At 41.1% G+C, this 18,039-nt stretch overlaps 1 protein-coding gene across 1 annotated transcript in view; it reads left to right on the top strand.

The window, feature by feature from the left end:
- Positions 1–339: 339 nt before the first annotated feature.
- Positions 340–18,039, top strand: part of sema3d (sema domain, immunoglobulin domain (Ig), short basic domain, secreted, (semaphorin) 3D) — a 31,667-nt gene continuing 13,967 nt past the window's right edge. Inside the window, exons 1-7 of the mRNA XM_074677578.1 lie at positions 340–597; positions 9,092–9,350; positions 12,808–12,968; positions 15,390–15,452; positions 15,579–15,698; positions 15,791–15,884; positions 16,250–16,378. Of these exons, the coding sequence (XP_074533679.1) occupies positions 9,143–9,350; positions 12,808–12,968; positions 15,390–15,452; positions 15,579–15,698; positions 15,791–15,884; positions 16,250–16,378 (775 nt within the window). The 5' untranslated portion in view covers positions 340–597; positions 9,092–9,142. The remainder of the gene's footprint in view (positions 598–9,091; positions 9,351–12,807; positions 12,969–15,389; positions 15,453–15,578; positions 15,699–15,790; positions 15,885–16,249; positions 16,379–18,039) is intronic.

Below are 18,039 nucleotides of genomic sequence, written 5' to 3'. Positions count from 1 at the left end.
GCTGGAATTAAAAAAAAAAAAAAAAAAAAAAAAGCTTTTGCAGGATATGTGGGGTTCATCATCCATTCGAAACCAGTTATAAAATTGCTTTGATGATTGATTTAAAGTTATTCAAAGTTTGTGCAAGAGGACGTACATTCGCTTGAGGCATTCAGCATCCTGGCTGCACCATTCAATCACACAGAGTTGCTAAAATTAAAGGGTTATCATGAATTGTTTGGCAGTAAGCACAGCGACTGACTGCTTCGTCCGCCCTGGCAGTGGTACAGATGCTGAGGGCCCCTCCCCTCCAGCAGTGTAATTGGGAGTTTACTGTCTGTCTTTCCCGGAGTGAACTGCCACAGAGGAAGCAGCCATCCAGCACACACACCCACACACACGCTGAGTGCACCAAGAGTTCAAGAGCGCCAGTGTGCGTTGAACTACAATTAAGGAGAGTGGAAGTGTTATTCTGGAGAGGAATTCTGTGTATCCATTCACTTTACGTTTGGTCGGGACGAGAGTCACACTTTTGGTGCCTTTTCTCTGTGAGTCAGCCAATTAGAGAGAGTGACGCAGCGGCTCCATGTGTGCGTGAGAGGACAGCTGGATGCACAGGTAGGATGACATGCTGAAAAAGCGACCGCGAGATAGTAAAGATATTTATAACTTCATTTAAACTGAACACCTTCCCGGAAGCTGCAGCGGAGAATACTTTGAGTTTATTCACCGTTTGCTGTAGTGCAGTTTCACTGCCTTAAACGCGTTTTATAAGTGTGATTGGGCTTAACGAGGCTATGATGTTCACCAGCCTGTTGCAGTTACTTTAGTGAGAAATTTGATCTTTATGGACTTATTTCCCCAGCTAACCTGTATATGTTGTTTTTCTTACTAACTAAACAATATTTTCTTTATAATTCAACTCTTTGAAAGCAGTGTTTTCTCTCACATTGCTCAAGAGTGTAGACTTGTGTAAACTCTGCTGAAAGCATTGCAACTTTCTAACTTTTCCCACAATATAATGAATTCTTGAAAGATTCTCTGATCCCATAGAGAATTCCCCTAACTTATGATTGGCATGTAGGCTAATCCTTTCGAAAAACTAGAACAATGTAACAATAAACAATCTTCCTCTAACAATGCTGTTAGAGCAGTTATGTGCTTCTCAGTTATGCAAACATGAATGGGATAATGGCTTTTTAATGAACATAAGCATATTAAGAAAGAATTAATGTTTTCATTTAATGCAGCTGATTACTGAGCCACATTAACTCTTAATTTCAAACTTCTGAAAGTTTTTATTTATGGTGGAGATGTTTGAACATAGAATGTTTAACTTATGAGCTTCCAGTACTATCAGACTGGATGTTATTAGGCTCTTCTCCAACGTCTTATTCCTGATCTGAACATTCACATGCTTTTTTGATACAGTACAATTAACAAGTTTAGAGATAATTTTTTTTCTTCTATCCGACTATTTCTTTCTTTCCTTTTTCTCTTTTTTTTTTTCTCCAACAAAAGATGCTTTCTTTTCTAGTGTAGCCTTTCTATTTCTTCTCCATGTTCAGCCAAATAGTCTCAAAAACACACTTCTAAAGGTTTATGGAGCGCCCTACAAAGAAGTTTGGTTGAGGGAGTGTTGAGAGAGAATTGAAGATTGCGTCGTTTGGTTTTTTGTTTTGCACCACAAAGGAACAAGTCATACAATTTTTTTTTTCTTTTCTGTTAAATTAGCGGGTCACTAGGTGGTGTCTGCCTGGTGTGCTGAATGCAGGCTGCTGCATAAACACAAGCAGTCACAGATTTACAGCAGATGCAGCTGCTGAAATCGAAGCCCTGAGAGCTGTATTTTGAGAGCTTAGTAGACCTTTAGGACACCTTTTGAGTGATGACATGTTTTCAAAGATGAAACTTTATCTTAATCTCATGTCTCTGGCTCTGTATTTGATAATTACATACAATGAGAGACTCATTGAAGGGTTAAGAAGGATGTGTGGCTTACTTTGTTTACTGTATCCCTTACTTCAACTATAAAGAGCTAACCTTGAGGCTCCTGGGTGTTCTGATTCCCTCATGGTCTTTATGGCATGTTGACGCACACAGCATCAATATTCAGCTGTGTTTTCAGTGGCCTACAGCACCGATCCTGCTCTCTGAGGCAGTGTAGCACAGTTCATGCTGAGGCTCTTTTCTGGACGGTGATGAAAACTAAAAACTGAAAGAGCACTTTCTCAAAACTCAACGGGATTTGGGTGGAAAGTGTTATTAAAACATACTTGTAGCCATGCTGCACACTAACCTAGCCTTTTATGGTCATTTTGCCTGAATCCGTTAGAGCAGACAGACAAAGCAGCTTGGCCACCTTCTCTGCAGTGCTGATGTGAGTGTGTTTAGAGAGTCTACAACAGCTAGGTGCCAATGACTTGCAGACAGACAGCTTGGCTGGGTTGGCCTGCCCTGCAGCTCTGTGGCCTCTGTGTTTCCTCCATCTGCACTGAACTGTGTTTGAGCCAGTGTAGAGGTAACCACATTACTAAATCCTTCACAGGGCTGAGGAAGAACAATAGAGCGTATTTTCCATGACTTTAGTAAACTTTTATGCTCTTGAGAGGAGATTTTACATAGCATAGTTGGGTGAACCCCTAAGTCCTCAGGCCATCAAGAGACAAGTGAGAGCACTTAAAACTGTCACTCACTGTCTCCATACCCTCTTGCTCTCATCTGCCTGCAGAGGGATGGTGTGTGCCCATGCATGATGACATGCATGCACATCAGAGCTGCATGCAGGGTTGGGTAGTATTTCCATTTTATTAATCTTGGTTCTGATTTTGATTCTGATTTTGAATCTGATTCCAGTTCTTTTGGTTCAAATCAATTTTTAACTTTCTTAGGGCAAAAATAAATTACAAATATTTCGAGAGCCTTTCCTTGTTTGGGGGACATTTTGGAGCTCAAAAGTGAAGCGTGAACTTAGATGAGGGTTTTTCTTTTTTCTTAATGCATCAGAATAAACATTACTCTTTCTTATGAGTTCAGGTGACACTCTGTATCTTAAAAAAGTACATTTGAACTATTTATAAACAGGATGTAACCTGAATAGAATGTGAATGTGAGCTCTGTAGTGTTTTGTACTTCAGTGAGACAAATGTCACTAAAGCTGCCACTGCCAGTTGTGGCAGGAGCGTTGTTGTGAACAGAAGACTGCCATATGAAGTGAGTGCTTTGTCACAAAGATGTGCTTCTTCACTGGCATGATTTTTTTTTACACTTTGTCATTATCATTTTAAGTAAAGTTTGGCCAAATTTACATGGTTTGCTTTACGCTGACATCATGAATCACAAATGCCAATTGTGATGTTAGTGCAGCTGGATTAGGCAATGAGGTGGGATGAAAAATCCTCACTTAGGTTTGATCTTAAAAAGATTTATGTTGCTGTCCGAAATTGAAAACCAAGCTGACGTCTTATTGAATGCACAGATCTGAAATTTGAGCCAGTTCTTGATACCCAACCCCGGTCATGACCTGTTCAGCACCTATAGAGATACTTGTTTTGCTGTCCCTTATCTACAGAGTGATCTGCTTGTTTTATGCATTGCGGACTCAGTTACATGGATGCTTCTTGGTTTTGAATAGCCGCTCCTCTTTGTTTCCACCTTGTTGTTTTTCCGTTGCTACTCTCTCCATTGAAAAACTGCAGATCAAGTGAAACTTCACCTAATTTTCACAGCTACTCTTTGCAGCATGGGGCAGCAGTGGAGCAGTGGACATGTGACAATTTTAAGGCAAAAACAGGGAATCAGATGCAGAGGAAAACCCCAGACACAGAAAGTTAAGATAAAGGCCAAAAAAATCAAAGAGTCCATTTAAAAAATCCAAGATCCACAATCCAGTCCAAGTAGTCATAAAACAGGCAAGCAAACCCAGGTGCATAAGGCTTGACAGCAGGAACATGCAAGGACAACAATGGTGATCTGGCAGAGTACTGGTGAAACACAGGGCAGGCTAATGACAAAGGAGGCACAGGTGTAGTCCTAAAAAGGTGGGAAACAGAACAATGGAGGCAAATAAAACTGATAGCATAAAAACACACCAGAATACAAAATGAAACAGGAAGTAACACATGGCATAATAAAAGGACAGGTTTTAAACAAAGGCACAACCAACAGTATGAGCTTAGTCACTTAATTGTCCATTTTATACACAGTATACAGTGCAAAATCAATAGTTTGCTTGCCACACTTTGCATATAGAGTCTCTGAGATTATTCCAATCGTAGTTTTATCTGCAGAGGTTAACAAATACTCCATAAAGTGGCAAGTTTTTGGTAACAGTGAAAAGGGAGGGCTTCCTTCTAACAGGCAGAAACCGCAAATAAAACGAGACTAATTTGGGAACAGCCATCTGTGCCAAGAAAAGTGGGATAGAGGAAGAGGCAGAAGGACTTCATTTGTCTAGTGTCTGTCTCTGGTGTATCTTGTTACCATACCAGCAGTTGCCCTAAGTATTCTTTCACCAGTGTTTTCAGATAACAGTGTAGGGAGGGACAAAACGTGGACAGACAGGACCTCAGGGCTGGAATTTTATCCATCTCCTTTGGGTTTTCCCTAAAGACGTACTCTATACTTCCCAAACGGAAGGAATTCAACTGGAATGTTGTCTCATCCCATTCATTGATTTCCCATGAAGGAGTTTAAAAGCAAAACGTGATTTCATGAGAAATCTGCTGCAGTTTTGTTGGGCTGTTGTGAATTTGTTTATGTGATTCAAATGACTGGTTGTAAATGGTTTGCATGGAGGGAAAACCTCACCTAATCCCTCTAACTAGGGCAGTGGGGTTTACTGTCAGAACCACAGTGTTGTGAAGTTGTGTGAGTGAGTGTAACAGACTGACTTTGGAGACTGAATTTATAGGATTTATTAAAGGGGGATTGCTGCAGGATATACAGACTTTCCTAATGGCAGGGGATCAAATGTTCTAGTCCATAGGAGGTATCAGGTATCCTTACCTAACATGTTTTGTACAATGCAGACGTTCCTTATTTAAAAGTGATTTCAATTTAACCTTTCAACCAAAGCACTTCACCATATTTATCAACATCTTGTAGGTAAAGTGATACTTTGGCTTTAATTTCCCTTTCATTTAACATCTGTTATGTTATTTTCCCAGAGGAACACATGCTGTGTGTGTTTCCCTCAGATAAGGTTGGGTGATATAGGGAGCTTCTCTCCAAAGTGAAGCCCAGCTTGCTGTCTTAATGTTTACCTTATAACCTGAGTGAAGGAATAAAAGAAAAAAACAGAAGCAGTGGTGCTTTTTAAGATGCCAAAAAACTTGAGCACACATGGGTTGAGGTTTTTGATCTGAGTCCAGAACTATCTTTTATCCCTACAGGGATCACATGTTTCATATTCACTACATTCAGTTTACTCCCAGGGTGCAGTTAAACACGGTTAGATGTGTACTAAATATGTCATGTTAACATTGTTGGAGCTAAATGGTTCAGACAGGAGTTAGAAGATATATTAGTGTTGGACCCGTTGGATCAACAATATCTCTTTTATTAGTAGCCTGTGGACACAGAGCTGACAGGATTTTTTTTGATGTATTCATAAAAATGAAATAAAATGTTCTTTCTTTGAAAACATTCACTGTAAAAAAAAATGACAAATTATAAAAGAGTGGTGCTTTTCTGTGTTTGAGAAGTGCCGTGTTTCCTTCTTTACTGCCATCTTTAACATGAGTTATAGCCACTAGAACAACTTAAGATTTAATGCTCCTTTCATATTCTTTATAGTTTGTATGCAGTGAAAACACAAACAGTGTGGCAGTCCTCTACTTTTCCTGTGAGACATGAACTCTCGCAGCCTCACAGGGGAGTTACATGCTTGCTTTAATGCAATGTGAAAAACAGATGATTGACTGCAGCCAAGACAAACAAATGTTTCAAGAGTTAGAAACAATTACCTATGTTGCTCTGCCAGGTCAGTGCCTGTGGCCAGGGAATATAGACAAATAACCGCTCTAATGCACTCTGTCCTGTGGAGATGGAGAGTTTGATAATAGAGTGCTCTGCAGGACACCTGGGTGCTGCTAAATGCCTCATTAGGGGTGGCCTCTGTGTGTGAATGCCCATGGCCGGAGCACTTCTTCACCATCTGCTCCGTCTTTATCTCTACTGATAACTTCCAAAGGGGGTATCGTGTCATTTAAAAGTTCCTTTATTTATTTATTTTTGTGCATCATCTTTATGTGTTGTTTTTTTATTCTTGAATTTCACTGATTTCCTTTGATGTTAACTTCAAACTTAAACAAGGCAGTATTTTTGACAAGCTGACATATACGAGATCCTTTATGGAGGAGATCAGAAGCCAGAAGCGCCGTATCTGCTGCCAGCTTTAAATCTGTCACCATCACCATCAAGATTGTTTCCCATCACCCCCTGCACCGTGTGCCGGCCATGCTGCCAAAGACAACAGGGACTCTAGCCGTCAGGAAACGAGGGTGTTAGCTTAACCCACATGGCACAAGCTGTCTGTTTCTCCTCTTTTACACCTCCCACTCCCTCTCTCCCTCTTTCTCTCCCTTTTTGCTTTATCTCTCTTCACATCTCTATTAACCACTCTTTCTGTGGTATTGACCTACTAGCAACACCTATTATCTCTTTTCCTGTGTGACAATCTGCTGTTGTCATCCTTTTCTCACCAGATGGAAGTTTTAATGCTCCTTTTCTTCTCCTTTGTTTGGCGTGCTGCATGGATCTGTACTCCTGATAGATGTGGGCACTCTCGCAGTAAAGGCAGATACATTACTTGAACACCACTCAAAGGGGTGAAATCATGTCAATGCCCCCCTGAAGAAAGTGTGGTGAAGATGAATCCAACCATCGGTGCTATCTCTGGTGTGTGCAAAGACTGCACAGATTTAAAGCTTCACACTTCCTCACCCTCTTTGCCGATTGCTCATCCATCACTCACAGCTCTATATCTGTATTTCTAACCCTGAAGGTGTGAAGGTGCCTCAATTTGTCTTCTCAGATAAACAGAAGTCTGTTTATCAGGGCCTAATCCTCTCTGGTTTGAAGCTCCAGAATGTTTGGATGGGTGCCACTCTGCCCAGATTCTCAGTCATGAGCTCAATCTTTAAATTTGGATGACAAGACTGGACAGATTCAACAAATAAGCTGATATAAATTGTACATCTATTGCTTATAACTGTCTGCTAATGTGCATTTTTTATTGAGACGCGCCATACAAAGAGTTTATTCATATTCTGATTGATATTTTTGTTCTGAATGCCATCTCATATGGTTTCCTACCTACGGTGTTGTGAATATGCATACAAAATCATGATAGTGTGTCCCCTTGTTTGTAGATTCAACTGCTCTAGACATCATTTTTTCCAGCGTTAGGGAGAAGTGACTGTGTGTGGTACACTGGATCAATTAATCTAGGTTGACACTGTTTATGTTGTCAAAAGACGAGTTGATGTGTGTTATCAGAGAGAAGTGGTAGGAAAATAATAAGTCAGATATAGCAATCTGGTCTTTTAGAGGAGAGGCAAAATTATAGATTTCTTTATCAATCAGATGGTCAGCTGGTAACCGAATGAAAAGCTGAAAAAGTGCAGAATTACTCGTGTATAATCTCTATTGAAACTCATTTGGAAAGGTCTTAGGTTGGATGATGTACAACAATTATGTAGAGTCAAAATGACACAAAAGTAAAGTTCACTGAACCACTGGTATGTATTGCTTGTTAACCAGATTTTATTTGGGTAAACATGGCAACAAACTTTTAATAAAGTAATCAGAAAGGAGTTGCATAAATTTAAACCATTGGTTTCTTCCTTCAAGCAGAAACACTGAAATATCAAAAATACTGAACGTAACACAAAACCCACAAAACCCCCTGCAACTGCCATAAAGAAGTGAGACATTTGTAAAGGTGCAAGCTTATTAAAAATCATCAGCTTTTAAAAAAAGTTACACTTATTTTAGCTCAAGCACACATTTAATTTAATAGACAACTTTTCAACGTCATCATATTAGCAAGTCTATATTAGGCTCTTATATTTCACCAGTGCAGAGAAGGAGATTTGCACCGTGTTTAGCACACAGAGGTGCAATGGTGGGGTGAAGTTGTTGCACCTCTGATCTTCTGTTAGAGGCAGTAAAGGAGCCAGCAGGACATCGCTGTGTTTCTGCATGTCTGAGTGTGTGCTTAAATGGAGCTCCCACTGTGTGTATACATGCTGTGCCTCTCATGCTTAATGTAAAATCACACTCTGGGACACCAGTATTACACTGTTTTTGGAGAGTAGTGTGATCATAGTGGAATTCAAATACAATTCTGATGAAGAATTAGTTTGTGCAAGTAGCTAATGTTGAAATGTTTAAGTTCTGGCACTGGAAAGAACCCAGTGTGTCCCGTGACTAATAAACACACATTGCTCAATTTCTCCCTGCTTTATAACAGAAGAAACAGTGAGTTTTCCCATGACTGTCCCCTCATACGGCTTACTTTTCACTGAGTGTGAATTAATGTCTGTGCTTCAAGCTTCTTTAACACACTATGAAGTCCTAACCAGGACATGGTCTATTTTTTACAGGACATAAAGAAGGAGCTGACAAGGTCATCAGCCAACTCAGAAACTATTGGCGAGTATCAATAAGATGAATAATTAAATGAGTTAACCCAGTCAAAAGACGACAGAGCTGAGAGAGGAACTGAAAGAGGGCATGGCAGGGTGAAAGATAGGAGAATGAGACGGCTTTGTTAGCCTGACCTTTGTTTTGGGCAAACAGATTTAAAGACGATACAAAAGAGAAGGCAGCGACAGGCAACAGCTGATGTATGATGGGTAAAGAGAGGAGACATGCCTCTGGGGCTCTATGGTGATACAGTCTAATAGTCCTAACACAACTCTGTAAGCATATCCTGCGTGAAGTGAGATGAGACTGGAAACACACACACACACACACACACACACACACACACACACACACACACACACACACACACACACACACACACACACACACACACACACACACACACACACACTTTGATTGCTCCTCCCTAGCTTAACTCTCTTCTCGGGTCTCCCTCCAGGGTCAGCAGAGAAGGACAGACTGAAAACAGAACAAGACCAGTCCACACACCATGAGGGGAGAAGACTCTCATAGTCAGAGTCTGGATGAAGCTGGGACTCAGTGCTGCATGTCTGCCAGAAATTATGGTGCCAAAGGGAAGAGGATTAAGGTACTGTCCCATCCAGGGGTCCCATTAGTGGGACTGATGTTGTTGGCCACCATCCCATTTGGAGCAAGCATCAAACAAAGTATCCCAAGGGTCACTCTCAGCCACAGAGGTAAGAGGTGAAATAGTTCTGTTTTTAATGGCTGGTACATTTTCACACTTACTTTATAACTTCTACATTTTTACTGTTGGTGTTCTGAGTGTCAAGGAGAAAAATTAAGTCATTCTCAAACTCTCATGTCAGGCAGACAGCATACATCATCAGTGCACTTGCCCTTACTGGGGTTATATTTACAGTTGCATGTGATATATGACTACTGTGACCCATCTGATTCCTCTACATCTTCTTCTCCTAATCCCTGTTAGTATATTCAAACCATTCATACATCCACATCATCTGTCTTTCTCTGCAACATTTTTCTCTACTTGTCTCTGTTTCTCCTGCGGTTTTGTGCACACAGCCAAGAGGAAAAATAAAGAAGGATTAGCGGTCTCAGTTGCTCTGTTAAAATAAATGGTCTCTGAAACATTGCTGTAAAGTGGGAGAACAGTGAGAGATTTGAGACATACTCACTTATCCATTAGCCAACTCAGAAATTTAGTTGGACGGGCATAAGAATGGTCAATTTTCGTGCAAAAAGAAGATAATCTCTTAAACCTCTTATTGAAGTATCCTGTTAGAGAAACCTGCAGTCAGTTTCAATAAAATCATTTGGATGCAGTGGTGTCTTTTACATATTCCACACACAGTGAACACTATCAGTGAAGCTATTATTTATACAGTAACCAGTTACTTCACTGAGTAGTGCATCCATGTTCTTGGTTTTAGCATTTGCTCAGTCTGTTTGCTCTGTGTCACCAGAGAGAAACTAAATTATTGCTCCCTTTCAAACCCGTTCTACACTCCTGTGCAAATTTTACTTCAAAGTCTCCATCCCTCATGCAATGTATGAGGCGCAAGGAACCACACAAATGAACTTCAGTCCTGCTTCATAAAAGTGAATCCCCACTGTGACCTAAAAGTAAACTCTCTTTGACTCCTACTTCTGAAAGCCCTCCTCTGGTGAGAGCCTTCTAAATCCTGGTAGGGCTGGAAATAGACGTATGTCATGTATATGTCCTGGGTTTCCAAAATAAATACATGAAAGTAGCTGCAGGAGTAATGATTGCCAGGGACTGTGTTTATGCTGTAGAGAGGCTTGTACTTAGCTCTACAGTTTGTCTCATTTTATGTTGGTTCCGAACCTGCCAGCAGATCAAACAAAGCAGTACATCATCTCACACATGACTGCGTTTTAATGAGGTCACAAATTTGGGGCAGATTTTTTTATTCGCTGTTAGGGTGTGTCTTTTGGCTTTGACTCTGAGCACGGCTGACAAAACTTTAGAGTTCATTCAGGAGAACAAGTGTCTGACTATGCATTGGTTTCTTTTGGACCGCCAATTAAAACACCAGAACAATGTCCATTTTTGGTCCTTTACGACTGAATGACTGAAGCACAAGAGAATCAATCAAAGGCAAAATCACCTCCAACTCAGTGCACACATCATGTCATCATCTCATCAGTGCACACTCTTCACAAGTATCGCCAGTCAGCCAGCAGTGATCACTCTGCAAACATCACATCTAATCGGCCTCCCGTGAAAGGAGGGCTCCGATGAGTTGAGAGGGGAAACAATCAAAGTGAAATCTGAAGCGAACACCTCCAAACAACTCTTCTCCGATCCAAACTTGCAGATTTTCCTCTGAAAAACCAAATCGTAAGGCTCAAGTTCAAGTTCCACTAAGAGTCAAAACACAGACATGTAGCCTCCTGCCAAAAAGAACGTAGCGTGGAGTGTTTACAGTGGCTTTCTTCGTTGTTTTGATATACTGCACCTTCCCATCGAACTATATTCTTAATGTGCAACCAAAGAGATCAAATCACACAACATTCATCCTCCTCAGAGTTTTGTGGCTGTGGTTTATTAATCAAGATACTTTACATGGGTTGATTATAAACAGCTCCCAAACTGAACTGTGCAATTTAATCTGTATCAGCATCGTCATCAGTTTCTCATGAATTTACCTGTTTAACATGCTAAACTGGCTGTGATGTCATTTAATGTGATCTGAAACCACAATCAGAACATACCACACTGCATTTTAATGTCAAACTGAGGCTGTGATCGTGCAGCAGGGAGACAGTGACCTCACCTCAGATTACTTAAATGCAGAGTACAATCATCATTTTGACTTATTCATACTTAAATGCTCCCACTCTTCCTGCTACACCTGCCAGATGTGGATGATGTAGCATTAGCTTACTCATCCTGGATTAGAAGTACTGGAAAGTAGATTTTAAAGCATCACACTTTAGATTTACTGCATCAGTCAAGTCTCAACCTGTTGGCAATAAGCCAGCACTGTGATGTCTTACTCAAAGAAAAGTGTGAATGAGCCAGCCTCCAAGCTCCAGCAGAGAGGCTAATCAAGAGTAGTTCAGCCGTTTGCAGAAAGATGCAGAGCTCCATGCTAAGCAGCAACAACTAAACAGGCTGTTTGAATGGGCTCATAGTGCGGCGTGTTTACAGAACAGATTAGCGTTAGCTGAAGGCTAGCAGGCCTAATCTCTCTGTAGGGTTTAGTCTGCTTGGAGCATGATGTATGTGTAGGAGTGGGAGATATGAGCATGTGTGGGGGCCCAAAAAGTGTGTGTGTGTGAGGCTGTGTATAGGAGGAGGTATTAAGCAGGATTGTGTGGTGTGGAGGGCTCCTTGAAGTTCAAATATTGAAGGTTGGTAACCTCTCCAATCCTTCACACCAAGAGGGTAATCACAATGTCAATCCTTTCAGAGTGACTCCCACAGGACTCCCCCGTATTGAGCCTGTGTTTATCCAGGGCATGTTGCTATACTGGCGCAGAGAAAAGAAGCTGGTGACAGAGGAGATTTCCTCAAGATCAGCCAGACCAAGGACACAATATTGAACCAAAAAGGCAGGCGGTGTTCAGCTCCCTGAAATAGAAAGTGAAATTGATCAAAGTTTACCAACCCATGATGCAGCAATATAATTTAACTATTTCTGCAAATTATGAACTGCTTTCAATTATATAGAAGTCAACAGCAAACTTTACCACCATCTAAATGGTGACTAACATGTATCCCACCAGCCCTTGTACAATCATCTTGCCATCTTGCTACAAAATAGAGAATTCAACCATAACATCTTCATGGTCAATGAGGAAGTTTTGGAAATACCCCCACAGCGATATCCGATAAGGCGTACACTGAAATTCTGTGCTGTCAAACTGTTAGCTACTGTGTCTCTCCTGTATCAGGATCTGAAGTGAAGGTGTTGAACCACAGAGGATTAGGTGGTTTCAAGCTGAGCCAAGACATGTCCTGTTCTGCAAAAGGAAACCCAATGCTTGTTTTATGATTTGTCATGAAAAGATCTTAGAAAAAAAATAACTTTGACAGGGTAATCTTGCCAAGCTATCAGCACAAGTGTAATTCAATACAAGATAGGAAAATGTGTGCTGCAGGGCTTTATTAATCTCTTTTTTCTCCCTCTCCCTCTGGACCAGAGCTGCTGCAAGCCGGCAGTCTGTCTGTGTTTTTAGGCCCTTCTGATGGCCTGCACTCCCACTCCCTGCTGTTGGATGAAGAGAGGGGTCGTCTTCTTTTTGGAGCCAGGGATCACATCTACCTTCTGGACCCTGACAATCTGGCTAAAGCCCCTAGAAAGGTTCGCCAAGCACAACCTATAAAATAAATGATCAAGTAATGGATACTTAACAATGCAATCTCAGTTTTAGAGGTGGAAAAAACAAGGTCAAGAATGAGTCTGGTGTGATAAATAAAGAGGAGCGCTTTGTTATGTAGCAGTTCAGTCCATTTACTATTCTTGAAGGCTTGTTTAGGTAGACTGTGGAGTGTTTACAGCAGTCTCAGGACTCTCCACACCCTGTGACAGGAGGCTAGTGCTGGAAGAAATTCAAGTTTGAACAAGAGACAGAGTATCTCCCCCACACACCAATCCCCAGACATGCAAACTCAGGGCTTGGAGTCACTTGAGACATGCTAATAACCTCTGTTATTTACTTTGTATGGCTCATTATTGAAGAGACACTCATTTAGCTCTAGCTCAGAGCACTATATACCTGTCTATCCATTAAGTAGAGTGATGTAAGGTATTTTCTTCCATTACTGTGTGGTGTTTCTGAGCTGAAATGCACTCAGCTGTGTTTTGTTTCAAAGAAGAGCTCCCCTCTCAGTCAACAGCAATCTGAAAGTGTCTGTCTGGTGAGGTCAGGGCTGTCCTGTCGGAGGGCACATGCACATGCGTTCAAATCTGCAGAGTGTGCACGCTCATGGCGCACTCAGACATATACACAAGCACACAAATGCATTTGGACTGATGCCATATGTTTAAGTTTGTCGATGTGAGTGTGTGTTTATGCAGCTGAGGTTGATCCTGAAGAGGCTGGGGGACAGTGTGTTTATTTGATTGTTATCTGGTTGTTTTAACTCTCGGTCTTGCTCTCAAAGTGTTGCTTTTGTGTTACTTCCCCCTGTCGCTGATACTGATGCCAATGAGATACGGCAAAAGTCTCACTGGCTCTGCCTTTTGGGACCAGGGCTTGACAGTGAATTTGATCCAGAAACTCAAACTTGGTGTTTATCAGTTAATGAAAAGGCATACCTGAAAAGGGACCCCGGGGCTCTTAAACAAACTTGAATGTACCGCTCCAAAGCATTCCAGCTGTTCCTGCCTTGATTATATAGAGATAGCTGCAGTCTTTGAACACCTATGCAAGCAAATGGGAAACAATGCCACCGATCATTCCTTATTTCTGCATTTCAAATCCTTAAATTAAACAGTACCCAGTCATCTTATCACTCTGCACAGTCTTTTCTGATAGAGCTCGTCAGCGGCATGCTATGGTCTGAAATCATGAGATGTTTTAATAATTGCTGTGGTGCGTTTGCATGTGTATCCCGACTCTGTTGACCCATGAATAAGTTTGGCGATAGCTCTCCATGGTAGGATTTAGGCGAGGTAACAGGCTAAGCACATAAGCCTGTTATAACACATGTGTGAACATGGCTGGTGGGGTACGATCGAGGGGTGCTAGATGTTATACTCGTACCAGCACCAGGAGGGTCATTTATCGCATTACTGAGACCAGTGCTTTCACAATCCCTATGGTGTAGAAGAGGGAGAGGCACGGGGTGATTTCCCATTTTCTGAATTTAAATGACTATTTTAACTATTATGAATACTTACAAAAACTGTAGATCAAACAGTAAAAATAATCCAGCTCAGCCTTGTCTGCAGTATGTTTCAGAGTTAAGGAGCCCTAAAAGTAAGGGCCCATTCTCCTGACACTAAAATGAGCGTTGGATTGCACTCAGGCTTTGGATAGGTTGGGGTCAGGAACTCTAGTTAGTGGTACGCCTTAAAGTGCTCCATAAAATTTAACTTTCTTCTTTAAAAATCACTTAAAGCTAAGTCACCAAAAAAACCTACAGTCTCCTTTCAGGAGTTGTGGTAAGTCTGGCCAGTGAGTTTTGAAGCTGTGGCACCTTGCAGACGGTGTATTTCTTTTTTAATTGGCTCTAACCTGATAGAGAATATTGTCCAATTCTCTAGTTGTTTTAAGTCGTTTTTTAGTAGGTAAAGCACTCACCTTAACCCTTTATCACTCAAATATCATACAAGCCACATGGACTTTTTTTTTTTTAATTTGATCTTAAAAGAGTCAGAGGTTTCGCCAAGAAAGCTCATCTTTTCTTCTTTTAGAAATCATTTGAATTATTTTGCTTGCACACATGTTTGAAGAATTACGGTGCAGAGAACATCCTACATTAATTGTTGCCTGTGATTGGAACGTCATTGCACATGGATTCCTCTGCAGCACCATGATATCCTGTATATAACTGTGAAGCTTGTCTTTGGAATTTTGAAATTTTTTGCTAGCCCTAGTAGTTGAGGAGTTGCTGTAATTTAAAGAGCACTTGTAAAATGGGAGCGCTTGGTGCTATGATAGATTTTAAAAAGGGAATTATTGCAGCCTTTGAATGAAAATAACCTTCTTAGCAGTAAAGACCAACATACTTTATGATTGTTTGAAATAAAACTCCTTTTTTTTTAATCTATACTCAGATTCACTGGCCTGCTCCCCAGGACCGAGTAGAAATGTGCAGACTGGCAGGCAAAAACGCAAATGTGAGTGCCTCCAACAAAATCCACTTCCTGAAAAAATCTTCACAGGGATTCATCAAGTGTTACACTACACCACTTCTGTCTGACTTAATGTAACACTTCACTCTTTTTCTGCCTCTGCTGTGCTAGCTGGAGTGTGCAAACTTTATCAGGGTCCTCCACAACTACAATCGAACACATGTATATGCATGTGGAACTGGAGCCTTCCACCCCAGCTGTGCTTTTATTGAAATCACCGGAAGCAGAGAGGTAAAGCAGATAATGAGTCAGCGAAACCTGGCAGAAATGATTATAGCACAAGTTTGAAAGTGTAATATGTCTTCCTTTTCGTCTCATCTCAGGACGGCGGGTTCCAACTGCTTTCTAGCACAGTGGAGTCTGGCAGATTGAAATGTCCTTTTGATCCCTTGCAGCCGTTCACCTCAATCCTCACAGGTAAGATGAGTCGTCACACAACACTTCGCAGTCCTCTGCTGCCTTATCTTTCATGCGCCAGAGTTTTTTCTTCACATAGGAGTAAAAATTGTTTCTCCTCAAGTCACCACAAAGTAGTCTGAGTGCACTTTTTTCCCCCAAATACTTCTGCATATACTTGAGGTCTAGAGAGAGGTAGAAATTTCACAGGCAGCAACAGAAGCCATCCGATAGGAAAGTGATCAAGACAAATTTTTGAGTTTTGTCTCATTTTCATGTTTGATTCTGTAAGTTTTTTAATTTTTACTTATGAGCTTAATGGCCTTGAAATTATTCTGGGTACTTTAAAGACATGTTTCATCGTCGTTTCTGTTCATCTTGTCCAGATCAGTACCTGTATGCCGGCACATCTTCAGATTTTCTGGGCAAAGACACCACATTCACACGCTCCCTCGGACCTCCACCTGACCAGCACTATATACGCACGGACATCTCTGAAGACTACTGGATCAATGGTACACACATGCTTGCACATATCCACATTAACATGCTGAGTGCACTCAAAACTTGTTATTGCTTTTTTTTTCTCCAAACTCGCAGCCTCTCGACCGATACAAAGAGCCTCTCTGTGCCCTCAGGATGGTTATTGGCATTCCTGTGTGGAGGAAACAGCCCACTTATTCATTTCTCTGGAACTTTTATATGAATGCCAAAGCTGAACAGGGACCACACCTACAGGGGAATTTACAGTGTGCCACAAAGTTCATGACTTTACTCTTAGTCACACAACAGCATCATACACTAGCACACACACGCACACACACAAACACATGCACATATATAGAGTCATCAGGAAGGAGTCTCCTCTTTTTGTATACATCTCCAGTCTCCAGTGTTTTACAGCCAGTGATGGGCTGTCGTGTATCAACAGTTGTCACCAGCATCTAAATCCTTACACATGGTCTCCACATTTCACAACCGCACAGTCGGAGATGTTGGAGCAATGACGTCTCTCTCCCCCAGTTTGTGTTAGCTCAGGGCGGGCAGAGAAGAGAAAAACAGCGTGTAATTTCTTTCAGTGTTTCTGTTCCCTGTGAGCCCATGGAACATCTCTCTAACAATGACCCCCTGTCCTAAGTGTTAGCAGTCGTACATTAAGCAGTTCCAGTCAGAGAATCACCCTCTGGTGCTTGGCTCAGCTTCTAGGGGCTGAAATAATGTTGATGTAATGTCACTGCAAAAGTTAAGCTTTTGGACTTGTCCCTCCCTTGCTTGGCAAGGACATCGAGGATAACATGCTGTTCACAGTTTCCTCTCCTCACTGATATGACCTACATTATGAACAGGGTGTAATTCTTTGTTCCAAAAATATCTTGTCACATTAAGTATTGTTTCTCTGATGTTTGGATACACACAGTATCAGCCCTGAAACCCGTTATGGTCATGTTATTTAAAGAGTTTATTCCTTCTCTGATAGTAATACTAGCAGATTAAGATTTTAAACAAAAATTCAGGATGGATTAATTGAATGTAATGTGTTCTCACAGAACCTCGGTACTCTAAACATTTCTTTCAAACCATAATAAACAGTGATTTTGGAGCATTTAGCTGCTTTGCTAATCAGACCTGTTTTTGCGACTTGCTGTATATAACAATAAACAAAAATCTTCTTAAACTCTTTTTGTTGTTGAAAAGTGATGACAAAGGATTATTGAAACTCCAATGACTGTCAGAGAAGTAAACACTCCCTCTTAATTTGAGTCTGACATCAGTTTAAGTCAGCTAATTGTACCACTGGTGGCTAACTGAGGTCACAGATAATTTGAACTACACTTACAGTTCTTACTTTAGCATAGCTTTAAGAACTTTTATTCTTTTATAAATTTGTAAAACTTGGGATTTTTTACTGTAGACATCTGGGCATAGTCCTCACACACAATCAGGTCCACTCAGGTTTTTGGTTAGGTGGTCTCAGAGGTTATAAACTCAGTGTCAGCTTTCTTCTTCCATCTGGTCAATAAAGAGCTGAAGCACTAAGCGCTCTCATGGACCTGGAGGTGGTCTGCTTAATATGAATTTGCGGTGTTTTTTTGCAGTTTCTTGATTTTGTGTCTTGACTTTGGATCATTTTTGCATTCACCGCACATTTGCTGGTATTGCAGTTATTTTGGCTTTT

The sequence above is a fragment of the Halichoeres trimaculatus genome, unplaced genomic scaffold, assembly GCF_033239565.1.
Source record: "Halichoeres trimaculatus isolate MK-OKI-2021-1 unplaced genomic scaffold, fHalTri1.1 fHalTri1_scaffold_10, whole genome shotgun sequence".
In the NCBI taxonomy this organism is placed as follows: Eukaryota; Metazoa; Chordata; class Actinopteri; order Labriformes; family Labridae; genus Halichoeres; species Halichoeres trimaculatus.
This window is presented reverse-complemented; position numbering and strand designations above follow the sequence as displayed.